This window comes from Staurois parvus, unplaced genomic scaffold, assembly GCF_062004578.1.
Source record: "Staurois parvus isolate SC_StPar_1 unplaced genomic scaffold, SC_StPar_1.0 ptg000225l, whole genome shotgun sequence".
Classification (NCBI taxonomy): Eukaryota; Metazoa; Chordata; class Amphibia; order Anura; family Ranidae; genus Staurois; species Staurois parvus.
The window spans coordinates 869153-883870 of NW_028318021.1; the positions used below are offsets into that span (position 1 = coordinate 869153).

At 40.0% G+C, this 14718-nt stretch overlaps 1 protein-coding gene across 1 annotated transcript in view; it reads left to right on the forward strand.

Moving 5' to 3' along the window:
• LOC149460558 (periodic tryptophan protein 1 homolog) overlaps positions 1 to 14718 on the forward strand; it is a 91250-nt gene that overhangs the window by 48048 nt on the left and 28484 nt on the right. The window contains exons 9-11 of the mRNA XM_089679469.1: positions 5739 to 5835; positions 7225 to 7286; positions 13711 to 13822. Of these exons, the coding sequence (XP_089535595.1) occupies positions 5739 to 5835; positions 7225 to 7286; positions 13711 to 13822 (271 nt within the window). The remainder of the gene's footprint in view (positions 1 to 5738; positions 5836 to 7224; positions 7287 to 13710; positions 13823 to 14718) is intronic.

Consider the following 14718-nt stretch of genomic DNA (forward strand, 5'->3'; position numbering starts at 1 on the left):
TAATTATCACAAACTCAATTCTTCATATTTTTATACAATCTTATACAGCGATGTTTGATAAACCATATGAAATAAAATATAAATGTGCAAAACACATAAAAACCCAATACATAAACCCACTTGTGTCCCTAAACAGGGTGAAATCACAAACGTGCTAAACCACACGTGATAAAACACTTGGCATAAATGAATGCCCAAAGGTGCAGTGGAAATAAACTGACAAATGGCACTATTGTGCCTATAGAAACAAACAATATGACGGTCAGGATAAATTAACCCTGACTATAAAACAGTCTACAAGGACTATAATAAATCCTTCAACATAAATGTGCGACCACCACTAAACAAGTGCCCACATGTACCAAAGTGTAAATTGTCGTGCTCTAGTCCCCAAACTTGGGACTATACTGCTATATAAATAGCAAAAAAAAATAAAAAATTAAATCAAATATTGAGTGAATCCACAAATGAAAATCCAGTGACACTCTATGATGAACACATAGCTTAATCAATTTATAAAAAAGTCCACAAAAACACGTGCCACCAATTATTAATAAAAAAAAAAACAATTGTGTAATCTTCAATATGGCTGGATATATAGAAACCTCCAGCGATAAATATAAATCTGGCAGGTGAACAAAAAGTATAATCCTTCACCGGTAAGATTGCTCCCTCACCTTCATGAAGTGACCCCACAGGGTCAAAAAGCTTTTTTGCTATTAAGCACAGCCAACCGCTCAATCCTCCACGTCAGATTTGGTATCACAAACAGTGGTGGTACCCCCCTTCAGAACTTGCAGGTATCACCTCTCCTGATGGTTTTCATATGATCTAATTGTACCTCAGCTTCCTCATCAGTGTTTATAAAACAAGAAGACAAATCCTTCCATCGTGTGATATGTTTCATTTATTGATGTAAAAAATACTATAAATGGTCACTCACATGTGTTACGAGAAAACAATGCTCACAGATCCTCATAGGAACTCCTGGGTGTACTCCTATGGGTGTATCAAGATGGCGCTTGTGTCGGAAGTGATGTCACCACATTTCCGTCTCTCGTCCGACTAGTTGCGTCACTAATCATGTGACTTCATCAGAAACCTGATGAAGTAATGTGATTAGTGACACAACCAGTCACGTAACTACATCAATAAATGAAGCAATATCGCACGATGGAAGGATTCTTTGGTTGGACCCAGACCACACACTGTGGGCACTGGATCTTACATGGACGCTCTCCTTGGCACTTAGTGCAGCACATTGTGTTGACAGCAGGGTGCTATACAGGACCATGGTCCATTCCTTTTTGAACCCAGTGCCTGAAGAACCCTTCATGCATATGCCCACTGTGACTGGCAAAGCCTGAATAATATATACAGTCCAGTGTATATTAACAAGTAATACATGGTTACCCTGTATCTCTGACCATTATTGTAAAAATGGGGACATTTGGAATGTATTCACATCGCAGTATAAACTTTTCAAATTTGGTGCTAAAACTCAAACACTGAACTTAGTCTCAAGTGGATGACCAGGTGTTATATCACTCCACTGGTTTCACACTTTGCTGCCACTTTTGCTTAGTGCTGTTAAAGGGAAACAGGCATGTCCTCTCACCTTTTGGATTTGTTGAAGGACAGTCTAACCCTGGGTTACTGCATATTCCTCCCAGATATGCTTATCATTTACTCAGCACTTTATTCCATGAGTACCCCACAGGGGAATCCGCCATTGCCATGTGGCAATGGCGGGATTCCACCTACTGACACAAATGATGGGACGCTATTCCTCCATATGACACCAACTATGGGGCACGATTGCTCCCAATGACACCAGCGATGGGTCACAATTTCTCCCAATGACACCAACAATAGGACCCAATGACACTGCTGTTGGGGCACAATTCCTCTCACTGACACCAAAGATGGGGCATTGCCACAGTCCGGCCCTTCTAAAGTCTGAAAGACAGTAAATTGGTGCTTTGTCTAGGAAGTTTGGAGACCCTTGGTCTAGGGCAATAAAAAAAACAGCATGATTCTGTATTTCAGGATCATGTCATTACAGGGCAATACAGCAATTGCCTTCTGTTCTGTTTTTTTTTTTTTTTGTGTGCTTGCACTAGAACAGGTCAAGAGACAAATTTTCAGAATGGTTCCATTCACGTGCCAAATCTTATGGCTACAAGCTTTGTTTGTTGCATTGCCCCTCTGTCTTTCCCTTGTTTCTAGAGTGTTCACAAAGGTCTTAGCACCTTTTGCTTGGCCATATTAGAACTCAGGGCATCCAATTCACAGGCTGTATAGATTGCCTTCTTCTTAAGGACTCATCTTCCTTCCTGTTGTCAGAAAATGTCCACAAGACAATTCAGATACTCCAGGCCTTCAGCTGTGTAATCAATTTCAACAAATCTGCTCTCCAGCCTTCCCTTCATCCGGAATACATGGGTCTGGTCCTGATACATCCCAAGTGAAAGTCTTTCTCCCATGAAAGCATGTTCTCTCTTTAAGAGCCTATGCTCAAGAATTGAGATCTAAGAGACATCTGAGATTTTCCATGAATGTTCTAGGCCTAATGGTAGTCTCATTTGAGGCAGTACCAATTGGCCAATTCCATTCAAGAACTCTCCAGTTCAACATCTTGTTGTCCTGGAAAAAGCAGATTCCTTCTTGTGAATTAACCTATGCTCCTGTCCAGACATTCAAGGAATTCCATATCTTGTTAAATCACCACCCCCATCCCTAACTGTGGAGAAGTCCTCCCTTCTCTGTTAATGGAAACTTATCAAAACGGACCCCCAAGTCTCTGGCTGGGAAGGAGTCTTCCAATCCTCAACAGTCCAAGGAACATGGACTCCCCAATAACAACTTTCAGTACTGAATCCCCCCCCCTTCTAAAGGGACACCAAATTAGGGTGTAGCCAGACATTGCTGTAGATTTGGTCTACATCAGCCATCAAGGGGGCACCAGTAGTGTGGCTGCCATAGAGGAAGCAAACCATATAATCTCAAGGACAGAAACTCGCTGTCCAGGCGAATGGATACCTTCAATCTGATTTGACAAAAATAGGGGATTCCAGATGTGGGCATCCTAGCCTCCAGATTCAACAGCAAATTGCCAATGTTACCAGAGTCAGGGATCCTCTAGCTCTAGTGTCTCATGCCTTAAGCTAGTTTCACACTATTGCATAGTGGGAATGCACACACAATCATGCATGTTCCTGACATGTGAGAGAAACGCACTGCTGTTTAGAAGATGCACAGAAGTGCCATTAATTCTTATTGTACACCCATGCTTCAGCAAAACACTTGCAGGAAATCTCATGGTTCCACAGCACCATGTGAGTTCATGTGGCTTGATTTTGAAAAAGGGTCTAGAACTTCTTTCCCTGTATTTCTGTAGGTAGGGCAGCCCATTGAAATGGATGAGCTGTCCTACTCATAGAACGCGGGTCACACAGTTCTGAACTGGGCCTTATTCTCCCAGTTGCAGTTCAAGCTGATTTACTCCTTCCCTCCAGAGTAAATTCTGCCTCATTTGCTCCAGAAAATAGAGCAAGAGTGGAAAACAGTAATCATAATTGCAGCAAACTGCATGATTAAAGCGGTATTAAATCAAAAGCAAACATTTATTTTATTGCAACTTACTAATTCCTAAATGTGATGGCTGCATTTATTTTCTTTTTCAGGTTTGCTTTCTTTTATTTTCATTTGTTATTCTAGTCTGTTGTTTTTCAAAAGAACAAGTTGTTTTGCATATGTAGTAATTAGGGAGTTGAGGCGAACCATTTACCACTGACAGGGGTACATAAAATGATCAGCTTTCATTTATTTATGTAAAACATTTATCCCAATAGGAAAAAAAAACTGTTTGCTGTAACTGCTTATAAAATGTTTGGTGGAGGTTGGTTTCAATTTGTTAGTGTATGTAAATCTGCTAGTACTTATATAACACTGCCCTCCTCCTTGTGACAATGCTGCTGTCCAAATTTTCCCCATGTGCCCCTTCATCCAGAGTACAGGTACTATAATACAGGAGTTGTGTTACTGACTAGATCACCAGGTGTAAACAGAGGGGAAAAAGCCTAACAAAAAGAAAACCAATGCAGCCATCACATCTAAGGATTGGTATGGTGCAATATATTACATTTTTGGTTTTGGGTTTAATACTGCTTTAGGATAAGTGGAATTTTGACTTGTAAATTTTATATCTTGGAGTACAGTACAAGACACAGACCACTCTCCTTGGTAGTCTGCATTGCTTGCTACAAAACTGAGGACTAATGGAGTTATAAGGGAGGTGCCCAGGTGTTGTCCTCAAACTTTTTTCCAGAATCCACTTATTTGAAGGTACACACCTATAACTCACGGTATATGAATACTCCTGTGCTGTACTCCAAAGATATGGAATTTACAAGAAAGTCAAAATTCCTTTTCTACCTGTGGAGTAGAGTTGGATCCTGAACTGCACTCTTGAAAATTCCCCTGCCCTTGAAATGCTTTTACAAGTATGGGCCAAGCACAGAGTAACAAAAAAAAAAAGATTAATCTAAGACATGTTTTCTAAGAAAATAGAAACGTCCGGCAAGGTAAAAAATAAGTGTTTCTGCAATACTTGGCTTATAGTAGGTTCCCCATTGTATTTCCTTCCTGCCACTAGAAGTTCTCAGTCACCAAAGGACAAGAACTGTTTTGGGACTACAGAACACCTACCCTCTCCATCTCCCTAACATAAGGGGGGTGTTCTGTAGTTCACAAAAGTTTGCTGGTTGCAGGGTTGATAACATTATTTGAGATAACCCTCTATAGTACTCAGGATAGTACTGGGTTTCTGGCAGGATCAACAGACATTTTTGTGCTTGGTGATCCAATATAACAAATCTCGTTCAGTGGTATATTTACCAAAATCAAATGAAACAAATTAGAGAAGTTAATTTTTTAAATATAAAAATGCATTAAAAGACCATATTTTGCAGTGGAGGTAGCACTCTTCTCTGTGGAACTCCATACTTTTGTGTATTGACTGGTGTGAAACTGTGTGGAGAGTAGATACTCGCTTTATAGACAGCCCTGCATTCTGGTTCACCTACAGGGTAAAGGTTGTAGTTATTTCCACATAGGTAGTTGCATCAAGCATAAACCATTAAACATTCAGTAGCTTTTACTTCCAATATATTTATATTACTGTACGCTGAAAGCACTTATTTAATTCTGACTGATGGCTTGTCTTCTTTTGCTTTTTGCAATCCATTAAGAGACATTTCATGCAATTTGCTTGATGAAAAGCACATTTTAGATCCGTGTCTGATGGGGAGGAAAATCTGCTTTTAATATCCTCCCTTTTATTCCAGGAAATGTTTATTATAATTATTGTATTTCCATGCTTTTTTTTTCTTGCATTATAGTGTTTGATCTTAAATCTGCGTGTCTGAAATAGTACTGTACATGGCTGGATTTTAAACATAGACTTAGCTGTCACTATAGCAGCCCATGAAACTACTGGGAGCCAGGATGATCTAGGGCACATGAAGAACACATGGCATGATTTCTTGCTTTTGTTCATCTTGAAGTGTTTTAACCAGTGCCCTGGACTCTTTCCTGCTTTTACCAACCATTGTAGGGATTACTTTTTTCCAGGAATCCCAAAAATCCTGTGTTTTTTTTTTTTTAATTTTTTGATCTTCCCAAGCCATCTTCATATCACCTATACTAATGACCATTCGTTCTTTCTTTCTATCCAGAAACGTCCTGGCCAGTGCCTCTGAAGATAACACCGTTCTCCTCTGGGATCTGTCCGTGGGTAAACCAGCTGCCAACCTTACAATGCACACCGACAAGGTACAACAGACATACAGTTTATGATGACTGGTTACTTTTTATCACTCTGTTACCATTTATTTATACAAAGATTTCAGCATAACATATGTGCATTTAACACAATTCATGCTTGTTATTTACCCGTAAAAGCCTCCCTTGTGTAGATTTATCCAGTAGCCCTAAGATTGTTGCTGCGTTTGGCCATCAAGTAGCCCTCCACCGTATTCCCCTTTTCTCAAAATACTAACAACAACTTACAAAGCCATCCACAACTTGGGCCCCAGCTACATCACTAACGTATTCTCAAAATACTAACCAAATCGCACTCTTTGTTCCTCCCAAGACCTGCACTCTAGTTCCCCGGTCACCTCCTCCCATGCTCACCTGCAAGACTTCTGCTGAGCCTCTCCCATCCAATGGAATTCCCTACCCCAATCTGTCAGACTATCTCCTACTTTGTCCACTTTTAGGCGATCCCTGAAAACCTTTCTCTTCAGAGAAGCCTATCCTGCCTCCACTTTACAACTTAACTTTAACTTAACTTTACAAGATACATTGCAGGTGAATAATGAAAATGGAATTTAAAGTGGTTGTAAACCTCAGACATGAAATATGAACAAAAAATATCCCTCTACGGTGTGTACTTGTCTCGTTCCAGAGTATCAAGTGTTCTCCTGCTATCAGCATGAGTCACTTCTGACAAGTTTTCATGACACCACGAGAAAAGTGGTGATATGGAAGGGCACAGCCTGTGATTGACAGCCCCAGCTCTGTTCCTGTGTGCTGTGTGAAGGGGATGTGTCCTTTCCCTTCAATCCGCTCACAGAGCTCCTCACTTATGTAACTTAATATCTCTGCCCCCTGCTTTTCAGAGCTGAGAAACAGATACAACTTATGTAGGAGGATTGATTTCATAATTGTGTATCATACAAAGATGACGTCACTTCACTGGGTATACGTAAGGGTTTGCAACCACTTTAAATGATAAATACAAGTTCAACTCCAGCTAACACTTTTTAAACAGAGCAACTTCCTTTTGGGGAAAAAGGGTATAAACTATAACAAAGGTTGAGTATTGTGGTTTATACCAACCCCCTTAACTGTCGCTTTTGCCTGTCAGCTTGGCTTGCATATAAATACTGAATATGGATAAAGGCATTTGACCTAAAAAGGAAATTACTGTAATTTACTAAAAATGATTGTCAAAAGTAATAACCCCTTTAGTAGTTAGTGATTACCTTTAGTAAGAACAGTGGGACCCCCTTCCATTAGTGGCAGATGTCCCTTTTAAAGGGAGACTGTTGCTTTGCCCATTCAAAGTAACATTGTCTACCATTCAGGGCAAAGTAACATTGTTCTCTGATGCACTTGTTAGATTTTGTCTGGGGCTAATGAATTTTTATCTTGTAGGTACAAACACTACAGTTCCATCCCTTTGAGGCACAGACACTTATATCTGGCTCCTTTGACAAGTAAGTATATCTGATGTGAAAGGACATCTTTCACTAAAATGTCATACATACAGTTGTGACCAAAATTATTCAACCCCCACTGAAATTGAGTGTTTTGGCCAGTTTGACATTGCTTTTGATCATTCAGTCATCTTGCTTACATTTACATTAAAGAGGCACTTGTAGGTCAGACAAATATAACATAACAGTTATAATGAAATAACCACAAATGTCTTTTCTGTGCTCACAGCATTATCAGTTTTATTCAACCCCCAAGTGACATTCAATCTTAGTACTTAGTACAGCATCCTTTTACAGTTATAACAGCTTTTAAACGTGAAGCATAGCTTGACACAAGTGTCTTGCAGCGATCTACGGGTATCTTCGCCCATTCTTCATGGGCAAAGGCCTCCAGTTCAGTCACATTCTTAGGCTTGCGCACTGCAACTGCTTTCTTTAAGTCCCACCAGAGGTTCTCAATCGGATTTAAGTCTGGTGACTGCGATGGCCACTCCAAAATGTTCCAGCCTTTCCTCTGCAACCATGCTCTAGTGGACTTGGAGGTATGCTTGGGATCATTGTCCTGTTGAAAGGTCCAACGTCTCCCAAGCCTCAGGTGTGTGACGGACTGCATCACGTTTCCATCCAATATCTCCTGGTACTGAAGAGAATTCATGGTACCTTGCACACGCTGAAGCTTCCCTGTACCTGCAGAAGCAAAACAGCCCCAAAGCATGATTGACCCTCCACCATGCTTCACAGTAGGCAAGGTGTTCTTTTCATCATAGGCCTTGTTCTTCCTCCTCCAAACATAGCGTTGATCCATGGGCCCAAACAGTTCTAATTTTGTTTCATCAGTCCACAGAACACTATCCCACAACTTTTGTGGTTTGTCCACATGGCTTTTGGCATACTGCAGTCGACTCTTCTTATTCTTTGGAGACAGCAAGGGGGTACGCCTGGGAGTTCTGGCACGGAGGCCTTCATTACGCAGTGTGCGTCTTATTGTCTGGGCTGAAACTTCTGTACCCACATCTGACAAATCTTTTCTCAGTTCCTCAGCAGTCACACGGGGACTTCTCTCCACTCTACGCTTCAGGTAGCGCACAGCAGTCGAAGTCAGCATCTTCTTTCTGCCACGACCAGGTAGCGTTTCAACAGTGCCCTTTGCCTTGAATTTGCGAATGATGCTTCCTAAGGTGTCTCTTGGTATGTTTAACATCTTTGCAATCTTCTTATAGCCATTGCCCTTCCTGTGAAGAGAAATCACCTCTTCTCTTGTCTTCCTGGACCATTCTCTTGCCTTCACCATGTTTGTAACCACACCAGTAAATGTCTAGAAGGAGCTGAGTATCACAGTCATTTTAAAGCTGCCTAATTGGTGCTTATTATGCTTGATTGCTGCTCGGTGACATCCACAGGTGTTTTCAATACCTGATGGAAAGCACCTGTATGAACCTCTGTTCTTCAGAGTGGTAGTCTTTAAGGGGTTGAATAATTGTGGCAATGAAGAAACCACATAAGAACCATTTACTACTGTATTACATAAACAATTGATGTCATTTTAGTTGCATTTGGGTAGTTACAACGTCCTTGTAGGATTTGATTCTGAATACAATTCCAAATGTACACTATAGTCCCTAAACCCCTTTACAGCATTGGGGGTTGAATAATTTTGGTCACAACTGTATGTCTGTAGCAGTACGTTCTAAATCATCTGTTTATTTTTAAAGATCTGCAAAGCTTACATTGATATTTCGCATATTTCAACATCACATCCAAAGGGAAGACCTCACAGCCACCACATACATCCGTAGTCCTCAGCAGACAAACTACACCAAAAATATTAATAATAATAAAAAAAAAACATTACTACTGCTAATGGACTACCACGGATATTATACAATACATATACAATGAAAGTAAAAACCAGTGTTGGCAAGCAGTCTACAGAAAGAACCATTTATTATACAAAAGTTAAAAACAATATATGGTATATCAAATAGAACTGTGCAGCGCTAATCAACAAACCAAAAAATTGTTTTTACTATCTAAAAAATGTAATCCAGTCTTGTGAAATAAATTAAATTCAATAATGCAATAGATGTGTAAAGATTATTTTATGGTCCACCTATTCATTTCCAAATATTCCGTGACTCAGTTTTTATCTTCTATGACGAGCGCACTATGTATTTTATTATTTTATACATGAGCCCAGTGAGGTCCTTCTTCTGTCCTTCAACACCACCACAATCTTGTAAGTGATTCTGCTCACCTCCAAGTTATAAGAGGTCTGATAAAGCCCATAGAATATTACAAGGAAGCTGTCTCACACATCCACTCTCAAAGGCGTTCCTGATTTTATTCGCTTCTATCCACCAGATCAGCTCCATTCCATATCTTATGCCCCTTGAACACAACCTCCAAATTATAAATAACAACTCTCTTCCAAAAACATCTGCTATACAGGCAGCAGCAGGAAATCCCTGGAGCGCAGCTCTGGGTGCAGGAAGAGATCACAGTCAAATGGTATTCTGTTCCCCATAAAAACCCTCCATCCTAGCATTCTACAACTTGACACTTAATTAAAGGATACGTTCACATTTGAAACATGTTACCTGTTCCACCCGTATTTAGGGTGGAAAATGTAACCCGTTCCAGCTCTTGCCTTTCCTCCCCCCGATCCTCCTCTCTCTGTGACAGCAGGCAAGGGATCTTCTCCCTACATCTGCTGTCAGTTTTATAACAAAACAAATGGCTTTGCAAGACTCCACCCACATGACTGTGTCAATCACTCAGAGTTCTGTGAATGAATAAACTACAGCTACCATTGACCACCATGTCCAGTGGCTTGTAGTTCTCAGTGAAGTGTGACGGTGCTGGTGAGCACTCTTGTAGTTCATTTATTCTTCTCTTCCATTCTATGACTGTGTGTTCATACAAAGCATAGGCAGATAACTGTTCTCAGTGTCTAGAGGATCCTTGCATTGCATCAACAGTCAGCAGATTGCCTTATCCCCGGTTCACATATGTGCGGCCTGCGATTTGCGCGGGCATTAGAGCCCATTCATTTGAATGGACTCACATGCCTCGGGAAACGCATGGAAGAAGTCCATGCACTACTTGGAAAATCGCAGCCTGCATGGAAGCCGAGGTTCCCAGTATGGTTTTGATTTCCAGTGCGGGCGGCACGCCATTAGAATTAATGGCTCCTGCCTGCGGGTCCCACATTCCTTTGTCTGTGTGGTGCGGCTGCAGGTATTTGTGCGGGTCCTGCAGCAGCACCACCCGCACAGATGTGAACCAAACCTTCCAGACTGCAGAGTAAGGGTCCTTTCACACGGGCGTTCCATTTTTTTTAATCGTTTCAGTCAAGTTTTTTCAAAGAAAGTTTTACATCCTTTACCAATGCAATAACAGGTGCAAAAATGGACCGTATGTCCGTTTACCTGTTTTTCGTCCGTTTACATCTGTTTTTTTGTCCGTTCTGTTTTTTTTTTTTTCTACAGAAGAAAAATATGGTTTTCTTCCGGTCAAAAAAAAAAGGATGTTAACGGATGCTTACATTAACGGATAGAAACAGATGATCATCCGATAGTCCATAGAAATACATGGGTGTCCATTTTCATTTATAAACGGAAAAATGGACATACGGAACCCATGTGAAAGGACCCTAAAAAAATCAGTGCACATTTTTTTTACCTGCAAAAAGATGACAATTTATTATTATTATTATTATTTTTTTTAATAAAAGGCGAACTTAGCCTTTAAACTTTCTATGTCAGCTCAGGATCCTTCTACTTGTTATGGAGATCTATAATGGAAAATCCTATTTCTTATACCTTTCCTGGAAGATGAACAAAAACACAGATTTCACATTGGCCTAATTCCTTCAGCCGCACACAGTTTTCTAGTGGCAAGGACTTTTCAATGATGCTGTTTTATGGCTCTTTTGAATGCTGGGTTGAAGGTAGCGGGATCCATATGCTCAAAGAATACATACTTCCATAGTCGGTGATTTCATAACCAGGTTCAGGAAACTGAAAAATCATCAAAGTAGGTTATATATAGAATCCATTCATTTTAATCATTGTTCATGGCTCCAGTGGAATATATCCATGCATTATTCACAGACAAAACATATTCTCCTCCCTGGTGAGATATATAGAAAGAACTCTCAAGGTGGATTGTGTATTCACCACAGCAAAGTGTCCTTATACTGGATGCATCTTAACCTTTCTGGGGGAGGAACACCACTCTCTACCCTTAGGGAGTAATTCAAAGCAAATTGTGCTACCCTGTTAGTATCAGCAGGAGTATAAAAGAAAGTGTACTCCTGTGACCCACAAGAGAAGTATGGCCAAACATCTATTTTAAAGCTTGACAGATATAAAAGACACAAATTAACTTGTTGCTGTCATTATTAATACACATTAAATGCTAGCAGTGTAAGTACCTTAGTTGGATCTGGTATGTTACAGTTCCTGTACAACAGGGCTGGAGTGTGAGAGTAAAAAGCAGCAACGGGAGTCAATAAGTTCATGTACTGACAATAAGCATGCTGTTAGGAGAAGCAGCACAGTGATGAGCCGCTGCTTCTCCTTACACTGTCCATTCACAGGTTGGGAAAGGTTCAGGATGACCTGGGCACAGAGGAAGTGGTTTGAATGATGCTGGCTAATACAGAATAATTTTGGGTATAGATAAATATTAAATCCCTGGAGCAAGCGGGAGGCAGATGTATGTGGAGTATTGGGGTCTGCTCACACCTGTGAGTTGTGTTTTATATCACAATTTACCTGCATTGCATGAAGAAGCCTAATCAATGATGCTGCTTGCCACGCTTTTCTTAACACGATGCACAGATCATTTACGTCTGTGCGTGGTGGCGCATTACAACACGTGTCTCACAGTGTGTTGGGGTGATCTTTAAAATGAATGGCAATATATTGCACCGCAGTATTATTATACTGGATTTATATAATGCCATAAGTTTGCTCAGCGCTCTACAATATAACGGGAGACAATACAGCAACCATACAGTTCAATACAAGAGGGAAAGGAGGGCCCTGCTCCTTGGAGCTTACAATCTAGGAGATACCCCTTACTGTGTGTTGCAGTAATGTATGCTCTTGTTTCACAGTGCATTAACAGAATGCACCAATGTACACAGCCCCCGACAGTGTTCCCAACAATGGTGCAAATTTAAACACAAATTGCTGCATGTTCACTCAAATGTCCTCTATATAGGACACCGATTTAAAATGCATGTCAACAGTTTGTGTGGAGCTGTCTCTGTAAATTCCACTTTAGTGCATATTTATTTCAATCTTGGAATAGCAACCATTTTTCAATGATAACCAAAGGCAAAATTGCTATCAATACAATGATAGGATCCATAAATAGCCCATGCCATCTGTTAATTGTGCTGGATGGACCTTGAATGCAATTTTCAGGATGTGACTTCTCTGTCATCGAGTGCGCTGACAGTGTGAACCGCCGCTCGCCTGGGACCTCGTCTACCTTGGCAGCAGATGGGCCCGTGCTGTTGTTGTTAGAACATTTATCTAGTACAGCCTGTCTCTTGGTGGAATGTGAATATTATTTCTCCATGAGCGGCGTAATAAATCAGGCTGTGCTCCGTCCCCTGTCACATGGAGCACAGAGGTGTCGGATCTGAAATGCGTAGCTCACACTCTCTAGTCTGCTTTTTGTGCTCAGGATTCTGCATGTTCTAAAATTGTGTTGCTGTAGAATTTTCATGTTGAATGTTTTTTTGTTTTTTTTCCATCCTTTTTGGGTTCATTTCCACAGGTGCATTGATACTGTGCTGGGCGGTTATTCTAGTGCAGACCGACTGCATGACAAGGCAAAATGTCCTGTCACCTGTATAAGTAGCACTGCTTTGACATCCCATATATGCTTTCTGGATTTATTAGTCAGTCTGTGTAGCTGAAACACCTTAATTTTAAGGCCTCATGCACACAGCACTAAAAAAAAAAAAATACTTCTTCTACAAACACTTGTCTGTCTTTTACTTTTTTTTTTTTTTTTTTTAATTTTTCACCCTGTACCGAACTTCATGGTTAGCCTATGTGTCCATGTACACATAGGTATTTGCAAAAAACATAATTTGTGCGTTTGGGCAGAAGAAAAGAAATCTAAATGCTAGGCGAATTTAGCACTTAAAGCATACATTCATTTCAATGGCCAGAATAAATAAAATTTTGGCCAATGAAATCAATGAATACCCAAACACCTTGATGCACACATTTTTAAGTTGCTTTTTTCCTGGCATGAGCAAAAAGGAATCCAGGAGTGAAAATAAATGTCCTGTGTTCATGAGGTCTGAAAGACAAGTGTTAGGATACATGAAGCCTTCTGACAGGTAAATAAATAATATTGCGAAATATTTATCTTGTATTATCTGTTCTTTACTCCTCAGATCAGTAATATTGTACGACTGCAGAAGTCCCCAGGAAAACCACCGAACATGGCGATTCAGTGGAGAGGTTGAAAGAGTAACGTGGAATCATTTTTCTCCCAGAAACTTTTTAGTAAGCATTTTTTCTGTTTTCTTTAGAGCAGTCGTGTACAACATACTGTATTTGCACAGGTTTGGCAGACTGGAAGTGTCTAAATCATGTTGCTCTCCAGTTTTTGTTATTAAAATGTTTAATAATTTGACACTTAAAGTTTTAAAGCTGAAGTTTAATATGCTTTTACATTCTTTCCTGGTTGCTTCCTCCTCATCATCAGCAGGACAATGACATTTTTTAAAAGAAACTTTGTTTTTATTACATACCTTATTTTAGACCCAGTGATATCACTGGGTGTCTGTGCTTCTCTATGCATTTCAAGCAGATCATGGCTTATTAGAGGTACCTAGGTTCCTGAAAACGTAACCATCACCCTGCCCAAGCACTCCTCTCACCAGCCCAGGTGAAAGCAGTGGGCTGACTCTTGCCTTCAATCCTTCAATGCCTTGTTGGGTGGATTTCAGTCTGGAGGATTGGGCTTTCCTAGACTAGCAGTATTTGCATGCAGATGGTTATAAGTACTTCCCTCGGCTGATTCCCGCTGTCTCAATTATTTGAAAGAAATCTTGTGAGCCAAATGATAAATAAAAAATTCCTATTGTTGGATCGCAAACCTCTAGCACATAACTACCAATGTGAAAAACGTAAAATCAAGATAAATATAGTGTTGCGCTCTCAACCTTTCAATCAATATATGTGAAAAATGTGTATTAATGAACATAAATACTTATACTTGTGAATCTTTTGAATCAACTCAAATAAACAATGTGCATAGAACAGTGATGAATGACCAAATATATAAAATATAAAAAATAATAAATAATATAAAAATATATATAATTATATATATAATATAAAATTAATGTCCCAAAAAGTGACTTTGTGCTGAAAAAATCTTCAATCGGTGACTGCTT